Consider the following 19579-nt stretch of genomic DNA (forward strand, 5'->3'; position numbering starts at 1 on the left):
TTTAAATTTTTTTATTTATTTAAAAAAACAAAACAAAAACAGTTTTTTTTAAGGGGGTTTACACACATAAAAATACAAGGGGGGGGGGTTTGAACCCCAACCCCCCCCCCCCCTGCGTACGCCCCTGATGAAGACCCTCCACCACTTTGGCAGTGGCAGCGATCACTCTAAAACGCATACGTGAAACAGATCTGTGGATATTTGGAAGGGTCACCTGTGGATGGTCACCTGTGGGGGTCATCTGTGCGAGTGCTATCTTTGAAGTGGCTTATGCACGTCAAAGCAAACATCACTGTCCAGTGTCCAGAGCAAATATCGCATCACCACCACCACAAGAGCCTCATCACCACCACAAGAGCCACCCGCTGCCGGCCCAAAGAGGGTCTAAGATGGGAGCCTAGTGACACCCCTTCAGCAACCACCTGGCCAGGAGCCAGCCAGCCCTTAGCTAGCTAGCTGTGTTGACATTCCAAACCAACCAAGCATACATAGATAATGGTCCATGGGCTCTCTCTCTCCCCAGCACACTCACAAATTCAAAACATCCTACTTATAGAATGTGGGACAATGGCTAGGTTCACACTGTAGTTATAAAACTGTTTTGCGATAACCTCAAAGTTTTAAGCCTCGATCCACTAACATCAACAAGGGTTCACAAATGGTCTGAAATGATACGAATTCAAAGCGTTACACCACAAGCCAGGCAAGTAGTAATTTGAACTACAAACTGGCATAACCTCAGAGTTAAATGCATAACTTCAGTGAGAATCCTCCACTGCTTGTACATGTAGTGCACTGACCATAAGGTCACTTGTGGTTTCTCACTTCAAGTCAATTTCAAGTTCCATAACCATGGGTGTGTTCCAACGGTGCCGTTACTACATGATACATTGTAACCTCAGAGATTAAAACCATGACCTAAACTTCAAAGCATACGGAGTGCCGTGTGAACCTAAACAATGAAATCATACTCCATTCACAGGTGTGCGGTGGGAAAAGTGAAAACATTTATAAAAGAACATGTGTAAAAGTCCAAAGTGCCAAATTTTATAGAAAGAGGCAAGAAGGGTCTGGTATGGCCCGATACAGCATACTGTAAATCAAGAGTCAGAACTGTTTCTGGTTTTAGAGAAGCCTTAACCAGTTGAACAACACAACAAGGCAAGTGGGTCAAAGGTCACCCAAAACTCGGTACATGTAGATTTAAAGAGATGTGATACCTCAGTCATACCTTAAAATCAACACCGAACCAACTACAGGCTGAAATATTCCATTTTAATTTCAATTTTATTTTATTTATTTACATGTACCATCCAACATGCATGGTGGCTCAGTAGTTAGAGCGCCCGCCTCATGAACGGGAGGTCGTGGGTTCGAACCCGGCCGAGTCATACCAAAGACTATAACAATGGGACCTTCTGCCTTCTAGCTAGGCGCTCAGCATATTAGATTGGAGAAGGGTAGTAATACATTATGTTATGCAGGGCCCGCTGGAAGAACAGTTTCATAACTGAAGTGCTACCCTGGGTAAACAAACGTTATTATTATTAATGTAAAAACAAATATGACAGTCATAAATACGTAAATTGGCAAAATAATAGATGACAGGATACCTTTAAAAAAAGCACAATGCTTGAGAAACAGAATGCACCCGAACATATTATATGAAATGCTAACAAAGGGGATACAAATCAAATATAAACATTAAATACCCTATACAGACAAAGCCCCCCCCCCCCTTCCAGCAACACTTACAATGACTTTTTTTCTTCTTAGCTATTTTGTATTTGGGTGATTATTGTTGTCTTCTTCCGATCTGTTATCACCCGGTGTGAGTCCGGTACCAAATTTCTAGCCTGAACTTTTTGAGCTGCAATATGGTTTATGAGAATGTTTATCAATATGGAAACTAAAAGCTCAACCTCCTCAAACTTCCAAAATATGAGTTGAAGACTAATATCCTCCTATCAAACCGCATGTAACATATAGACCTATAGAATTAAGATCAATTGATCATCTTGAAAGAACTCACAGAATGGTGTATTATCAATGATCAAAGACCTGGTTTCAGTAGCTCTCTGTGTGAGAAGCTGTGATTCATTCCATGAGAAAGGTTACCGATCTGGGTCAACTACATTGCCTTCTGAATGAAATGCAGTGGTACGGATTTCTTTCCACAAGTGCTCGGAATGCTCACTTAAGTCTCCCTCGCTAATCAAAAAGAGTATTTGAAGCAGGCCTAATCTCAATTTCTAGCTCCTGCACTGAAAGGGACAGCTGCTGTTCCAAAACATCAAGAGAGATGGAATTGAATATTTCCTCCGACTTACTGAAGTGACTTGCAGTGATTGTCAAAATGAAGAAAGGATTGCGTGAAATATTTGCAGAATTGCTTCTTGACATAAGGTTTATTTGGATCTACATTTAGTTAGACTAAGTTAAAACATCACCATAGTTACTATTTGGTACCAATATTTTCTTTGGTGGAGGGGAGGGGGGGGGGGAGAGAGGCAAACTATATTCTCTGGAGACATTCTTTAAATCAGTATTATCCATCTCTTAGCCCAGTATTGTCCTGTTTTATTCCATCATGCTGATTCACTGAAATGGAATGATTAATGATAGGCCAACAGTACATCAATTCATCCTTCGCTATCTATTCAATGTAAATATCAATAAATGCTATTCATAGATAGCGATTTCTCAAGTCAAGGGCATGTATAAGAGCTTGGGGCTACTAGCTGGGGGAGGGGCGGTGTGCACAAGCAGCCCTACTTTGCACACAGCACTCCTCTGCGTCATTGCATGAAAAGTTTATTGACCCCCAGAGCACGTGGTGGGGGATTTGGTAATGGAGTCTTCTTGGAACATGGCACAATGCTATGTGAATCGCTCCCGTAGGTCCGTCCAAACCAAGAAAAGAAAGAAAAAAACGAGTGCACTTGCGCAATTGTGTATGGTATACTGGCAGTTAGACTTCATCAGGGTATAAAAGCCAACTCTACTTTTGATCAGGATATTGCACAAATCAAAGTAGCCTTGAAGGAATAGCCTCCACTGTGCTGCTGTATCCGGATGGAAGAAGTATGTGATGCAAAAAAAAAAGGAACGCAATAGGAATTTGTGACTGGGGGGGGGGGCAAATTTTGCAGTATTTTCTTTAAAAATAGCTTGGATCTTACAACAAAGCTATCATGCTATCTACTATTGTACTAGTAAGCTGCTAACTGTATTTCAGGCCCTAAAAAATGTGGAATGTCTTTCACCTGAAAAGGTTTCTGCACAACCACAAATTGGCATGAATTGCAAATATTTTAATGTTATAATTCAGGTAGGTTATTTGCTGTTGAAATTTTAGGTAAATGCGACACACTTCATGAAAGTGTCTTGCATTTGCATCTAGTTTTACATTATTACTACCATCATTATCATTTTTTTAAAGCCACGATCTCTGAATATCCATGGCCACTGTTCTATCCCTTGATTAACAGACCGGATCTAGCAAGGTCCAGAATTGGATGACTTTAATTGACCACACTTGACCCAGTTCTCAACGACTCCCACCAACAAGACCTAAGACCTTTCTTCGGCAGAACTACATGTACTGCATGTAGCTCCTGAAGGTGCTGTGTTTATTCCATCATATGTCATAGGTTACCTGAATGGATATAGTCTAATGTTTCAGCCCAGATAGTGTCTTGATTTCCTAAGCCAAGGTGAAGGCCATGCTCTACTTGGATAGGATGCAATGGAGACTGTGCAACATAACATGACAAATAGGAAACATATGCAGGTGGCCGGCCGGCCACACAGGGTTCTTGGTAAATTGGTGCGATGGGATGGAGGGGAGCAAATAAAACATCTTTGGCACAATTTCCAACTCACAGAGTTGACAATAACGCCTTCACTATGAAACTATTAAACATCCCCCCCATTTCTGTTAGATCGAAATAAACACCTTGCATATAAAGCCCACTGGAGCATCAACACGCATCAAGTTGTATGTTCCCAGTTTTCCACGATTGTATGATATGATTTATTGCTTGCTGTCAAGGGGGAAAAAACATGGGTATGGAATTGACCTTAAAATTTGCACTTTCTCTTTTGAAGGCTAAAAATAAAGGGCTGTTGTGAAGTCTCTCACAATGGGTTTGGTGATCATGCATTCTTCTATTTGGCTACATAGCAAGTAGTTTTTGGATCATCATCATAATTGCTAACATTTATGTTTGGAAAAACTTTTGATTTATTATATCAATTGAAAATCTTGTTCAGCTATGCAATCTAGAGAGAGGCATATACATGTACAAACACTCACATTCGGACATGTACATTGTAACAAGGAAGCCATAAATTTAAGACATTGTATAGATGTACATGAGGAGAACGGCACACACACAGAGGCACATTATGCTTACATGTAAAATGCACTAAGGAATATTCTTTAGCCTACCTACATGTAGATTGTGGGGGAATCCCCTTGCACAAGAGCTCATGATATGAACTGCATCCATGCCTCATGCCTGTATGCAACAGCCAGCTAGGACGGATGCCTCATATCTCATTTGGCTACGGGGACCCCCCTGGTATCTAAAGGCTGACAAAGTGCGTGGAGATAACCCATTCATTTAAAAGCTCATGATGTGGCGAGCATCCATGTCCAACAAATGTCTACTGTAGCCAAGAGGTTGAGACGGATGCCTCATATCTCATTTGGCTACGGATGCCCCCTGGTATCTAGAGGCTGACAAAGTGTGTGGAGATAACCCATTCATTTAGGAGCTTCATGGTGTGGCTTCCATCCATATCCAATAAATGTCTACTGTAGCCAAGAGGGAGAGACGGATGCCTCATATCTCATTTGGTTTGGGGATACCCTTCGTATCTACATGTCTACTAAGTGTGTTGAGATGATCCATTCATACAGGAGCTCAGTATCAGGCTTGCATCGATAGGCTATTGATGTCAAGATACCTACATGTATGTACATGTAGAAAATCTTGAATCTTGAATCTTGAATCTTGTAGGGCTGACTTGTCTATGGGTTGATTTGCCTAAGGGTTGCATTACAAGAGCACATGATATAGCATGCATCCATGAGTAGTGTCTGTCCGTCTCCAATCAAGAAGGAAGAATGGATACTCACGAGTATAAGCTCACAATAAGGGATGGCCATTAGCATCTTTCTTCTGTGTAATAACAATGTGACACACAAGCTGGTGATATAACCTGCATCCATCTGAAGTAGTGCACATCTGTCTCTAGTCTTGAGAATGTATGTCCAGATTCAAAGTATTTGATGGAACAAGGCCTTTGATGTCTTTCATCTGCCTGGTAAAAGGACCTGTGACACACATACTCATGATTTGAACACCACCAATCAGGAGTGTGTGTCTGTCTAGAGGGGAAAACTATCTCCAGAGTCTGAGCTGCCACAAGGAAATCCTTTAAGCTCATGATACGACCTGCATCTATTAGAAGTACCTGTCTCTCTCAAATCTAGACCAAAGAATGGATCTCCAGACTCTGTAATAGAGTCTAAAGTTGCTGGGGGAATCCCCCTTAGCCCATCTCTGGAAGTCTGGTGGTACATGATCACATTCATGACCCGCGTTCATGATGAACAATGTTTGTCTGGAGCCAGTCTACACTACAGCATGAGATGGATGCCCAAAGTCTACATCTATGCTGGCCATGGGGGAAGCCCCTTGGCATCGGGTGGTGGCAGAGCATCCGATATGGGCTGCATCCATCTTAAATTGGCCGAGTCAGACAAGTTTTGGCAGAAGAACTGTCCAAAAACCTGAACCACAATTGGAGGTTTGGCATGTTCCACCCTCCCCTCTGAATATAATCACCCAGCGGACTAATCAACGCAGCATGTCGGAGGCAAACATAAACATTCCCTATAAGTTTAGATGCTCGTCTGTCTCTATATCCGGTCTCTATTTTTAGAAACCGCAGCTATGTTTGGACAGGTTGGTTTGGGGTTTTCTTGGGTTAGAGGATCCAGGAGGACCGCCTGCCAACCCAGTCAGTTTGGAAGTAGCACTTGAAACGAACCCAAACATTCACTCTGACAGTCGAGTAAGCATGTGTACATTTCTATGGAGGTCGAAGCATGCATAAATCATCCACAGAGCATCACAGACAGATCATCACATCACTACAGCAAGCAAACGACTATAGAATTACACCAACAAGAACTGAAGATATGAAACTCATCACTGACAAACTACTACCCGCTTTGAAAGTAATTCAATTACACAGAATTTATTTAAAAGTGGACTCTTGAAGAAGTGCATTCATTCATCTAGAGTACAAACCTCGAGTTTCAGGAAGTACACCTTGATCCAATTAAGCCTTAATAGAACTGACAAATATCAAATAAGTATTAAGAACTTTGGAAAAGCTGTGTACCAGTTTAGGCAGAGCTTAACAATGTTCCATTTTTTCTTCCTGGGATCTGAAGTGCAATTTGGGGGGACTCTTTGCACTGAGCCATTTATGCTTTAAACAACTTTACCTTGCAGCATAAAATGTTGGGATATTTCAGGCTAGATATTTAGAAGCGTTTTCGATATTTGAGAAAATACAGTTTTGACTAAGTTTTCACTAACCCATATCCCTCAAGATGAGAAGAAAATACAAGATTTAATCAATAAATATAAAGATAACTACCATACTGCATCCCTATTTGAATGTCTCCTATTGGAAACGGATGCAAGTTTTCCAAAACTGATCTGTGCAATCACTTTATTCACGGATCCCAGGTTTTTGTAGAGAGAGAGAGAGAGAGAAAAAAAAAGTGTGCTTTTCCAATGAAGAAGAATGGAATCAAAAAAGATATCCAGAAAGAAGTGTTGTAATGTCATTTGTACCTAAGTCACAGGAGTGACACCAGACCACCAGCAGACCAAATAAAATAATACTCTACCCCCAAATGGCTCCAAACCAGTTGATTTAGATTTGGAGGTAGTTGGAATCAAGTTGGAGGTATGACTGAGGTATAATATACAAATAATGCACAGGTTTGAGTGCGTCGGTAGGGATTGTGTGCACAAGGTACCTTTGAATGATTTTAGACCACACAATTCCATCGACCCACAAATCAAACCTGTGCATCATCTGTTTTATAAGATGGGGCCCCAAAAATTGTCAAAAACACAAAATTTTGTTATTTTACAGATTTACTGGATGCATGATTTTTTTTACCGGACGCATGATTTTTAACTTATCATGAAATTTAAAAAAAAAAATAAAAAAAAAACTGTCATGCACATAAAACTGTAAAAAAAAAAAAAAAATCATTAAAAAAAAAAAATTATATTTAAAAAAATGAGAATTATTTTTAAAAAAAGATATCCGTGGTATCGATCGCCAATATCGCGTGCATCCAGTAAAAATAATTACATAGTAATTGACCAATCAGATTGCAGGGATTCTTCTACCCATCTTATAATAGATTTTTATCATACACTTCCAAATCTTTTGAAAGAGAACTGTAAGAAAACTATAATTTTCAGCAATTTTAAGAGAAGAAAGCTTATGGAACACAGACTCACTTTGCAAATCAGGATCGCTTCCACTGCCTACCGATAACGTGTCTGACTCACTCAGTGATCGTTCTGAAATGGAAAAATATGATAAAGGAAAAAGTAGGAAAAAAATTAATACACAATAGTTATTATTAATATGTGAATATAAAAAAGTGTCAAACCTGGCCATTTTTAGGAAAATATCATTGATTTCATTAAATACTCTCTTACTATTGTATAAAATCTTAATATTCACATTAATGTGATAAAAATAAGAAAGTTAGCCCTCATGAAATCTGTATGACAAAATCACTTTTTGAACAATTATATGTCATGGTAAAAAGACAAATAACAAGATAAAGTAGCAAGTGAAAAGTGATGGAAACTGTAAACCTGGGGGTTAGGTGACCTTTAAAAACAATTAATGCTCCCCTTCTATTTCCATACCAATAAACACAACTGAAAATGTGAGTAAATTAAAATAGGCATTAATTGTGTTTTTTCCCAAGGGGAGGGGGGGGGGGGGGGCCAGGATTTCTTTCCTTCTCTTCCTGATATTTATTTTTGTTCGTTAGATAATTTTGAACTTTTGCGCCTTCCCTTTGTAGAACCCTGCATGTGTACAGCTGTTTATTTGGATCAACAGACCAAATTTAAAACTCTGGTTCTTTGACCAAAATTTATGATTTTACAATATGAAAAACAACATATGGATTGTCTACATATTGCAAATTCATTGTGGTTTTCATCAGCTGTTTTTGCATGCAAGATGAATGGAAAATTTGATGTCCCCAATGCTTTGTTCCATCGGGTCCTTGTATCTTTGGGTTACGCAAACTTTCAGGAATAATCAAGCCCTAATTCCTGAAGGATCGGTGCAACGTTTATGAAATACACCCCTCTAATTGCCAAAGTATCTGGTCCAGTTTATTGGACTCTTTCTGAAAAACCTACAGCAAACATGCAAAAACTTGAGTTTCAACCCAGCCCTGTTTGATATGAGATAAATAATCACAAGAGTTTCTAAAAAGGATAACTTTGTTATTGTCTGAGTGTATGGGAATGTTTTCATGAATCTACATGTACAAAATTTGCCCTATCTCAAGGACCATCTTTGAAGAAGAAAAAAATTATTAAAGGTAAAGACCAGTTATGGTCATGCGATTGCATTGTGAAAGAAACGTTGTGGAGTCGATCATAAAAGGTTGATCATCTAGCATCTAGCATCTGCAAGGTTCTGGAATCATCAAAATGATAAGAAATTTGGCCCATTCTTTGTAAAGTTACAAGCACTATACACAGAAAGATGTATATGGGACTACCCTATATCTCTCACAGACCATGAGAGAAACAAATTCACCAAATATATGAATTAGTAGGCGGTTTCCCAGCAAATTTGTTATCATCATGTATTAGTCAAAACATATTCTTTCACATGATTGGTAATGAGAGCTTCCATTTCATTTTTCGAAATTGGGGCGTTTCCAATATGGTCTTTACTTTTAAAGGGGCATGTTTTCACGAAATATTGTGTAGCCCGACCTTTCATGAATACACGAGTACTTTCACAAAATATTCTGTAACCCCAAAACTCTTAGTCAAAAGTTTTTACTGAATATCAAAGTTTGCTAAGTACTTTAGCTAAGCCAAAAAACTGAGTAAAATACTCAAATTTTAAAGAGAAGTATAGAATTGAATACCTGCCCAAGTCTAAGCATATGTCTGTTGCATTGCCACACTTAGTGTACCTATTTGTTGTATATTTTTTTATTTTTTAAATCTTTTTTGAAATTACCACTAATGATTAAAATTTCTCAGTGTATGCAGTTTTCAACAGTTTTTGTAATTTTTTAAATATTTGGTTTGCCTAGAATATGTACCATATCTGATCATGATAACAATTCACAATGGTTTCTGAAAACTTCTTTTCAAAATGAACTTAACTGTTTGTACTTAAGAATGGCTTTAAAGATTCTTTGAAAGAAACACAAACATTTCAATAACATTGAGTTGACTGCAAATACAATGCGACAGAAAGTTGCCAAACCTTAAACAATCATCGCTGTCTTGCTCAATAAACTTGACAGAGTCTTCATGCGACTTTGGCTCGGGATCGGAGGCCTGCTCTCTTCAGAAGGGCTTCAATCAAAACAAACCCTTGTCTAAAGCTTTAACCCCTTAACTACCAAAAACCAAGCACCCTTGACTTTATGTATGGTACATGTTGCTACGGTACCAAAAAGTTAAATTAGTTTGCTAAGAGGGTACATTGTTATTTGGGGTGGAGAGTGAGAGACAATGTTCATTGTTTGGGGGTTTGTTTGTTGCTATGAAAGTGATTGTCATGACAAACAGCTGATATGAACAGCTCATCTAATTATTTTTTCATTCGGGAAGGCGGGGTGGGGGGGGGGGGGGAGGATGATGGGTGCAATGAAACTGCAAAATTTATGTAGTCCAATACTTATTTATTGCTGTAATGTTAAAATGAGAAACATGTCAAGATTTGCTTCGTGAAAGTTTCATGCCATAAAATAAATGAAATCTCAATTGGCGAACAAGTTGCTAAAGTTTCTTATTTACAGTACTTTTACTTTACAAGGTACTCAAATAGATGAAATACAATTTGTTGCAGCGACAAACATTAAGTTTCAAATCCACATGTGTCCACTATTAAATCTAGAGTCTATTTTTTTAGTTCGGCCATCACAACAAGTCTTTGTGAGTTGTGACACATTAATATTTTTTTCAGCAGGAAAAAATATAATACACCACCCTAATCTACATGAATCATTTGCACTTTATAATTTAATGCAGCTTTCTTTGTACTCCTTAGCTATTTATTTTCACTGGCCGGCCATCTGACTGACCATTAGGATGACCATACAAACTGACTTGGCACGATAAACGCTAGCAATGGTCAGCTTATTGCGTGACCAGATCTAATTCACTGAACCCCCTCGTAAATCTACCGGGAATCACCCTCGTTATTTATAAAGACTTTAAGTCGATGATCGGTGCTAATAGAGAGGCGCTAGGCATGTATACAACTAAGTTTGACTTGGGAGCTAATTCACAACAGCTGCACATCACTTATAATCATAATAATATCATCATCTTCTAAAACAAGAATTAAAGGCCTCATCGAGAAGTAGGGTGAAAGGAAATTTCCTCAGTAAAATAATCTTGGCCTTTTTCTGGTTTTGATAGCTAATAAATTATTTTTACCCAAATACATGTACCTAAATTTACTTCAAAGCTCATTTATTTATAGTAACAATCGGAGTTTTCCATGACAAATTATTACCTCTTTATACTGTAAATGATTACATTGAATATCATTTAAATAGGTAAATTGAGAAGACACAAGTCACACAACCAATTCCCAGGCTCTGATCTTGTGCTGCTCAGAAGTTCAGAACAAAACACTTATATTTGAGACCCCTTCATATGAAATCTAGTTTGCTTTTTATTAAAATAGCCTTCTGGTACTTTAATTGGTGAAAAGTTTGCTTAGTGCATCTGCTATTTAAATCCAAGGAACTCCTTTGGAATTATACCTGTAAAATAGTAAAATGCAGTAAAGAAATGTTTTCTGGGTGACCTGACATTTGCTCCTGCAACAACTGCTCCAGGCTTTATTTTGTCAAAGGTATAGGGTTAGGGTCAGGCAGGCAACTGGGTTTTAGGGAAGGTGTAGGGTTCAAACTAGTTTAAGCTTTGGGTCCAGGGTTGAAATTTAAAATCCTTTTTTTTTTAGGAATTTTACCCAGAGAATTGTTGCAGGAGTGTCATACAAATGATTTCTGAAACGAATAAAAATGAACCTTAGTTCTAAAATGATACAAAATATTTGGAGATAAATTTTGTAAAGTAAGGAGAAAAAAAGAACAGATGGAAAGATTGAGAAGTGAAGATTGACAAAACGAGAGAAAGATGGATAGATCACATCATGTCAATGGAAGTTTGGCTCATTACCCAGGATGCCCTTGCTTTACTAATTAGACTCCAATGCCAGTCACTTTCTCCCTACCCAGCGTTCCTCTAAGTTCTGGTCATTAAGGAGGCCCGAGAGCTACATACATGTAGGATTGTCCTGTGGGGAAGACAATGGGGCAATGACCTCTTTTACAAGGGCGGGGTCCGGGCGGGGTCCAAACAGGTGAGTTCCAAGCCAGGACGGATGGGGGCAAAAGGGTTACGGTTTAATCGATTCCGACTAACCGATTGTATTACCTGACTGCTACAAAAGTAAGTAAGTACATACTTAGTTGCTAACTTAAAATAGGTAACTAGGGGACCTGCATGTACAATGTATGCTTCAAGTCTTATCCGAAGGGACTTGGTCAATTTAAAGGTGCACAGGAACCCCTCATACTTTACTATAGATCCCCTGGAAAATTATATAAGAGCCCTGCTTGAAGAAAGGTTAATTCTCTTATCCGGCTATCGTGACATTTCTAAAGGGATTGAGTTTTAGCACATCAAATGGCAACTGACATACCGTAAATCTCCGTGTATAAGGCGCACTTTTTTGCCGCCGAAAAATTTGAAAGTCGGGGGTGCGTCTTATACACAGGTACAGATTTTTTTTTTTTTAGTTTCGATTTATGGTGCTATGCCTGGCAATGTCGCATATGTTTTCTATGTTTTCTATAACAAATGGTGTACCACAAGGTTCTATCCTAGGTACTCCATTATTAGAAAGATAGAGGATGCTATTCATATCATGCATGACTATTGATGTTTGGCATAGAACACAGAGCTTCTGCTAGGTGATGTGAAGAGGCTGGTGTGGGACACTTGGCCTTAGACTGTTGTTACTATTATTTGTGACAAGTTCACAACTTCTACTGCACCTCGATGTAAAATGAAGGTCCTTCCCCGCGTGGGTTTTCGGCAACAAAACAACAACAACAACAAAACAAAAAACTTTTTTTTTTTTTGCCCCCCAAATAGGGGTGCGCCTTATACACAGGTGCGCCTTATACACGGAGATTTACGGTACTACACGATGGGGCAGTTGTATCAAGATGAAAGGGGTTCTTACAAGAGAAAGAAAAAAATTAAATGAATCTAATAACAATCTGAAGCAGGTTTTGATCAAGGACACTTTTCATTTATATTGCTGATATGCAGTAATCTCCAAATCTTCTAACACGTGATATATGGTCGATGAAAAACAAAAATATAGACAGGGGCTGGGAAAAAATTAGCCCCATGTAAATACATTAAACCTCATACAGAGGCCATTTAATGTACACAAACAAGTGCCAATATGGATAAAATCCTGTCAACAACATGGTTGCACAGTGATCAATACATAAAACTTTTCAACAAATTAGCAGTCCTTGCAAAAAAAAATTGAAGTTTTGCAGAAGTAATGCAAATATAAAACAACTCTGCTAAATATGTAATAAGTTGGGTAACCTGCATGCATAGGCTACATGTATATTACAAAGAAAATCTACCAATCTAATCTCATCCTAATTCAATCTATCTCTCTCCTAAAGTGTCTACAAAAAACATTCATACAGATATATCCCTTCTTCTCTTCAGCTTTTTTTTTTTAGTGATCCGTTCATTCACTCATTCTTTTTCTTTATCTCTCTGTCTCTCTGTCTTCCTCTTTCCTCTCTCTTGATAACCTCTTTCTCTTTTCTCTTTCTCTCTCTCTCTCTCTCTCTTTTCTGTCAGGCTGTATGTATGTCTGTCTCTCTTTCTATATCTCTCTCTTCCTATCCCTCTCTCTCAGATTCCAAACCTTATTATTGAGGCCATCCTTGAAAGCCTTTCCTTCACAAATGAAATAATTCTGTTTACGACGCTTCCCTTTTGACCACCTGTGTCAGGATGAAAGCCACTGATTAGCCTCGATATTATTATGAAATATTACATTTAAAAGATCTATGCATCGCTCAGTCCTTGCCAAATAATATAATCAGCCTAAAAGATGGGCTCATTTTGTGTTGGAATTACATTGCAGGCCTCCACATAGGCCTTCATTATCTTAAATGATTTCATTTATTGGCCTATATGTTTGTAGGTCTAGGACCAGTTGATTTGTTTCAGCAAGAAAAAGATGCACAATTTATGTGAAAGTGTATTTTCCGTTTTTTAAAATCTATTCCATGTAAGTGCTGTATAGTTTCTAAGGAAATATGATAATTTGCCACTGCTACAAAGTGTAATCAAAGTTCTCCACTTTCTACTTCAAATATCTTTTTTCCATCCTTGCCTTTATTTTATGAGTCTTCATCATCCTCATCCTTATCATCATTATCTTCATCCTCTTCCTTCTCCTCCTCATCACACCATTATCATATGTTCACCACCACCACAACCACCACCAGCAGCAGCAGCAGCACCACCACCAGCACCAGCACTACCACCACCACCACCACCACCACCACCACCACCACCACCACCACCACCACCACTGCTACCATCATCATCACTGGATCGCATCTTCTTCCTCTACTACCACCCACCCATCCATCTAGCACCATGACACAACCCACCCATTGCAGGGTTCATGCTAACCAATATGATACCGGTAGTCTGTAAGCACAGGCCTAAATTAGACTTGTTAAAAGTACATATTCTCTTGAGTCAAGCCTAGACCAGCTTCACACCCATTGTGCCAGCAGTATGGTGTACAGGGCCCGAGCATTTGGAACATAGAGGGTAATCTACAGTACATCATGAATAGATCAGATCCTGTGAAATGCATGACAAAAGGTTTTTGACTGCATATCTTCTTTCACTGTACATGTATCTACGTTCTGATACCTTAATCCATTTCCTCCCCCTCAGCATTATCCACTGGTCATCTTCTTTAGTTCATAATGTGGACAGGCATCTATAGAACCCACCCGATGACAATCATGCGATCTTTGTTTCTGACATGATTAATACAACATTGCCCCCCTCCATCATCGCCTACGCGCCCCGCCCACATCATGAGAAACACCCTTTGTCGCGTTTCTTCACAAAAACTAGGGTACATCGTCTGCAACATGCGCCTGCTATCGAATCTCAAACAGAATCCGCAGGGCTAGCGCCTGGCGACAGTTACGGATGATGCACGGTTACGTATTTCCGCATCTTTCGCAACTTTGTGCCAAAATGCCCATAAATGGATAAAATCGCTAAACTAATTTGTCGGTTTCATGCCAATGCCTGTTACATCAAGGATTTTCTTAAATGATTGTTTTCGGAGCGGGCCAAGAAACAAATTGTTATGTGACCTTCGTATAAAGTGCAAAAAAAAAGAGTACTTCATGAATTTCACGTTAACGAGGAAACACAAAGGATCTGTAGAGAAACTATATAAATCTATAATACCCCTTGAGCAAGAAAAAGATCTGTTGCAGACAATTTTTATTTTGAATATAGCTTTCTGGCAAACATACAACATCTCTAATTAAATCCCAACAGCTAGCTAATGCAGACCTGGCATTCATGCTAGCCTTCAAATACAGAAGTTTTCTTGATATGCACCAGACTTCCATTCGCATGACTCAGCAAGTGTGTAAATTCCACGACTGCAATTAGTTGCACAGTATCATATTGCACGTAAATGTGTACTTAATATGAGTGATATCTAATGATCAGTGTGGCAGGGACTAGAAATTGTAATTGATCGATCAATATAATGGAGTCATATAACATGAAATGGAGAAATAGACCATTGTACTTCCCGTTTAGATTCAATTTTCACCTACATGTTAATGAGCATCTGCTCTGTAAATTCTGATCCTGTAGTGCTGGTAGATAATGATTGCTTACCTCAATCTAAATTCATTCAGGATTTGAAAAGCTAGGACTCTCGGCTTAAACTATAGTAAACGTTTGATATTCTTTGCCAAGCAAAACATGATTTTAAACATCCAGAGGGTTGAGGGAAATAGTTTTATGGACGACAGACTGCCTAAAGGTCTTCCCTTTTGAGCATCAGTAAAGGTTGCTCACAGGGGGAAAAATACACAGGGACTTGGGGCGAATTAGCCCCCGAAATGCCTAAAAGAGCCCACAAAAGTCTCAAAAGAGCCCCCAAATTTTGCATAGAGTTCAATGCAAAACAAATTAAAGAGTGTTTTTTTCATGCAAGCAAGCTTGAAAAGTAGCCCTAGAAATTATTAAAGTAATTTTTTTTCCCTGGTTGCTAACCCTCTGACGATCTCTCTGCGGCTATTTCCTGCACTAACTGCATTCCTACATGTACCTTTAATGCTAGACCCCAACACCAACTCTTTCTTTAACACCCTATTACACCCGAACCCTGAACAAGACAATCCTAGAGTAGTCTGGCAAATATCACATTGAGCACCTATAAAGCAATTTACTACAAAATTTAAAGAGAAAGTTGAATTCTGGTAATTTACATAAAATAATGTTTATGAGCTTCCTTCTATAGACTCCTACATGTACAGTATGTGGAACAATGTATTGGTAGTGCAACATGAATAGGATTGCTCCTCTTAGCTCGTAAATCAAATATAAGAATGTACATTTATGTTGCCATGGAAACAATGGTTGACGAGAACACAGGGAGAAACATATGATCAAATTCATACCAATTTAGAAGGATTTCAAGTCCTAAATGTACATTATGTAAAGATACTGCACTGGACATAGAGGGAAGCTTTGTTATTATTATGAATTTATGACACAGTAAGACTATTACCAAAACAACCCTTGAGAAGTACTGATGAGGCCCGACTTCATCAGCTCGAGTTAGTCGATCAATAACCCACCATTTTTAAACTCTGGATATCATCCCGAAGCTCGAAATTGCATCTTCACCAGACTGATACACTCATCACAAAGTATACACAGGATCACAGGATATTTTTGGAAACAAGACCAACATTTCTCAGGATATTTTCGCGACCAAATATCCCGCTAATTGCAACTGCAGGCCGATCAAGACGCAAATTAATTTGCGATTGGGATAGTTGAAATAGCGGTTCATTTGGCAAACTTGAGCTGATGAGGACAGGCCTATAGATTTATGGGGGTTAAGATCAGTATTTCTACAGCTAGCATTTCATGTTCCTCCAGAGACCTCTTGGAGATGCATACTGTAACAGGTCAATGACATTGTTATAAGAACATGGCATGTCTCTCAGAACTGTATGTGAACATACACTGTAGCCTATGCCAACATCTACAAGTATATATGCACCAAGTACTGTCTATGTAAAGGCATGTGGACAAATTCAAGCAGTCTTGCGACATGTAGTACTGCGACATGGAGTACTGCGACATTTGCTTCTCGTAAATTTCTTACACTAACCAAATAATTACCTTTGATCCTGCATCAAACTTAACATTTAAATAACCCTAACCCTAACCTAAAAATCTTATTACCGGTACAAGCAATGCTAACCCTAACCCTGTACCTTTAATGAAATATGGGTCATAGTGATTGTTGCATATCAAATCACCATTCAAGCCAGTCTCGTTCTCAGTTCAATGTTCATACATACATGTGCAGTGTACGTAGATTTTGGTCATATGGGCTCTCCCAAGATTTTGAGAAAATTAAGAAAACTTAGGAACAAATTGTATGGATGGACTCTGCATTAAAATTTGGGGTCCAGATTTGGAATATTACCGGTAAGGCAATTGTGTACCAGAAGCCTATGAGTGTTAGACCAGGTTTAATGTCTATCAATTGATGCCTATCCATAATTTAAAATTGTACATACATTTAGCTGTCTTACATCATCTAAATTAAATCAGAAATTTTAATCAGCCTCAAAATTGATAAAAGGTTCGCTTTTTCTGGTAGTCCATGTACACTATATTCCCATTTTTGTCTGAATTTATCACCAATATTAAAATGAAACGAGATGGGCTTTTACATTTCGGACAAAAGGTTATCACATGACTTAACCAAATCCTAGCTGTTAAATTGCTCTTGCAATCTTTTAATTTCATAACAATATTTTGTTTTCTTTTGAAAGAAAATGGTCTTATGACCAAAAGCAACAGGTTATGAAGTCACATGTCATCATGTTCCTGTATCTCATTCCATTCAGACCAACACAAACATTGTATAAATACATATACCGTAATTAACGGTGTATAAACCGCCCTCGTGTATAAGACACACTGCCGACTTTGAATTTTTTTTTGGCAGCAAAAAAGTGCGGTTAATACACCGTCAATTACTGTATATACAAGAAATATTTGTTTTTGTAGTGTGAATGTTGTAAAATGAAATGGAATTACAGAAATTGCCATAAAGCGAAAAGAAAGTTCTGGAGCATCGTTTCAAAGAAAAAGTTTATAAAGAGTCAGGGTTCACTACTGCTGTAGAGAGAATATTGTATCACATGAAACTGCAAAACTGGGCAAGCACTGATACAGTGTACATGTGACATAAGCTACACACTAGACTTAATGTCAGCTGACCTCTTTCAAACTGGTTTCTTCTAAATGTAGTATATTATGCTTTATGATGCCCTCCTTTACGTTCATATACCTCTTTTACTGTACATGATTCTTCTTGTGATGTGTCTTGTATACAATTAAATCTGTAGTGAGGAGTTGAGAACAGCCTATCATACATGTAATTGATGACATTGACATATTTACAAAACACACCAGTCCAATAAGCAAATGCTTCAAGTCATGATGTACTTTGCCTGTTTCCAATAAACCATCAACTACCCATCCCCCCCCCCCCCACCCTCGCTGCCGTCTGTTCCGGTCATATGTTTAGATCATGTCACATGGAGAATGATTTTTCACTTTTCGATAGGAAGGCAGTCAGCAAGATTGAATAAAGCATAAAATCTGTAAACATTACATCATATAATGTTTTGAATTTTCAAACCTCGTTCTGTGAAAAACAGTATGAAAACAGAATGAGAGAAGAAAGCAAGAAAATGGGGGTAAGATAGAAAGGGAGAGAGAGAAGGATAAAAGCGAAAAAGAAACAAAAAGAAAGGGGGAGGAAGAGGGGAATTTTAAAGTGATAATAAGAATGAAATACATTAAAAGAGCCAGAAAAAATGGAGAGATGCAGATATTATGGCAAAGAAATCAAAGGAATCAAAGAGGGTAGGGAAAGGGAAGGGAGAAAGGGAACAAAGAGACAATGAAAGAAAAAGAAAGAGAAAGCATGGAAATAAAGCATGGAAACAGAGGAAAGAGATCAAAAGAGTGTGTGTGAGATACACAGAGTATACATGTAAATTAGAGAAGGCAAGAGAGAAGGCAAGAGAGAAGGCAAGAGAGAGAGAGAGAGAGAGAGAGAGAGAGAGAGAGGGGAGCAACAGTAAACAGGGGAAAGAGGGAGAAAGACAGAGAGAAAGAGAGAGAGAGAGAAAGAGAGAGAGAGGTCTATTTAATCGACCACAGATTTACTGTACAATTCTGATACAGCTCACAATCCTGGAAAAGTAATAATCCTCTGATCAAATCACATCCTGGAAAACACCCCTTTTCATTTTTTACCTAAAAAAAATGAGGAACTCTGGAAATCCTTTCTATATAAAAAATAAAAAAACCTCAAAATCATCTTACCTATTAAAGCTAAGAAACCTGTACATAACAGTAGCCTGAAACTGCCTTCTAAAGAATACAAAAGCTGCAATCCCTATTTGCGGCTCCATGAAAAGTACAAGCTCCTTACCACAGAAGCCCTTTTCTGGAGTCTAATTCTGGGAAAGCCCTTTTCGGGAGTCTAATTCTGGGAAATCCCTTCATTGTCAGTCACTCTATTAGTATTAGAGGATTAGAGAATGACTTCCAGGAAACTCAAGAAAGTAACTGTTTACAGCTATTGGTCAGTGTATGGCTATGTGCGGTCATCTGGAACAGCTATTGACCTCATTCTTCCATTGAATGTGTTGTGATGTCAATGACCTCAAGTACAAGGTAATTTGTATAGTCTATGGATTCAGACTCTTTTGAGCGACTGCAGATGTTACAGATCACCAGAATTAAAGTTGTTGGTTGTTGAACACTTGAGTACTGCATAAGATGATAATTTCCTACACATTAAGTTTCCACAGCTTAATAGT

At 38.5% G+C, this 19579-nt stretch overlaps 1 protein-coding gene across 4 annotated transcripts in view; it reads right to left on the bottom strand.

The window, feature by feature from the left end:
- LOC105437035 (nuclear factor 1 A-type-like) overlaps nucleotides 1-19579 on the bottom strand; it is a 50749-nt gene that overhangs the window by 21250 nt on the left and 9920 nt on the right. For all 4 annotated transcript variants that reach the window (XM_030996055.1, XM_030996053.1, XM_030996054.1 and 1 more), the window contains exon 3: nucleotides 7566-7628. In XM_030996055.1, coding sequence (XP_030851915.1) covers nucleotides 7566-7628 — 63 coding nt within the window. The remainder of the gene's footprint in view (nucleotides 1-7565; nucleotides 7629-19579) is intronic.

Source organism: Strongylocentrotus purpuratus, unplaced genomic scaffold (genome assembly GCF_000002235.5).
Source record: "Strongylocentrotus purpuratus isolate Spur 01 unplaced genomic scaffold, Spur_5.0 spur5_scaffold_3, whole genome shotgun sequence".
NCBI classification, from domain to species: domain Eukaryota; kingdom Metazoa; phylum Echinodermata; class Echinoidea; order Camarodonta; family Strongylocentrotidae; genus Strongylocentrotus; species Strongylocentrotus purpuratus.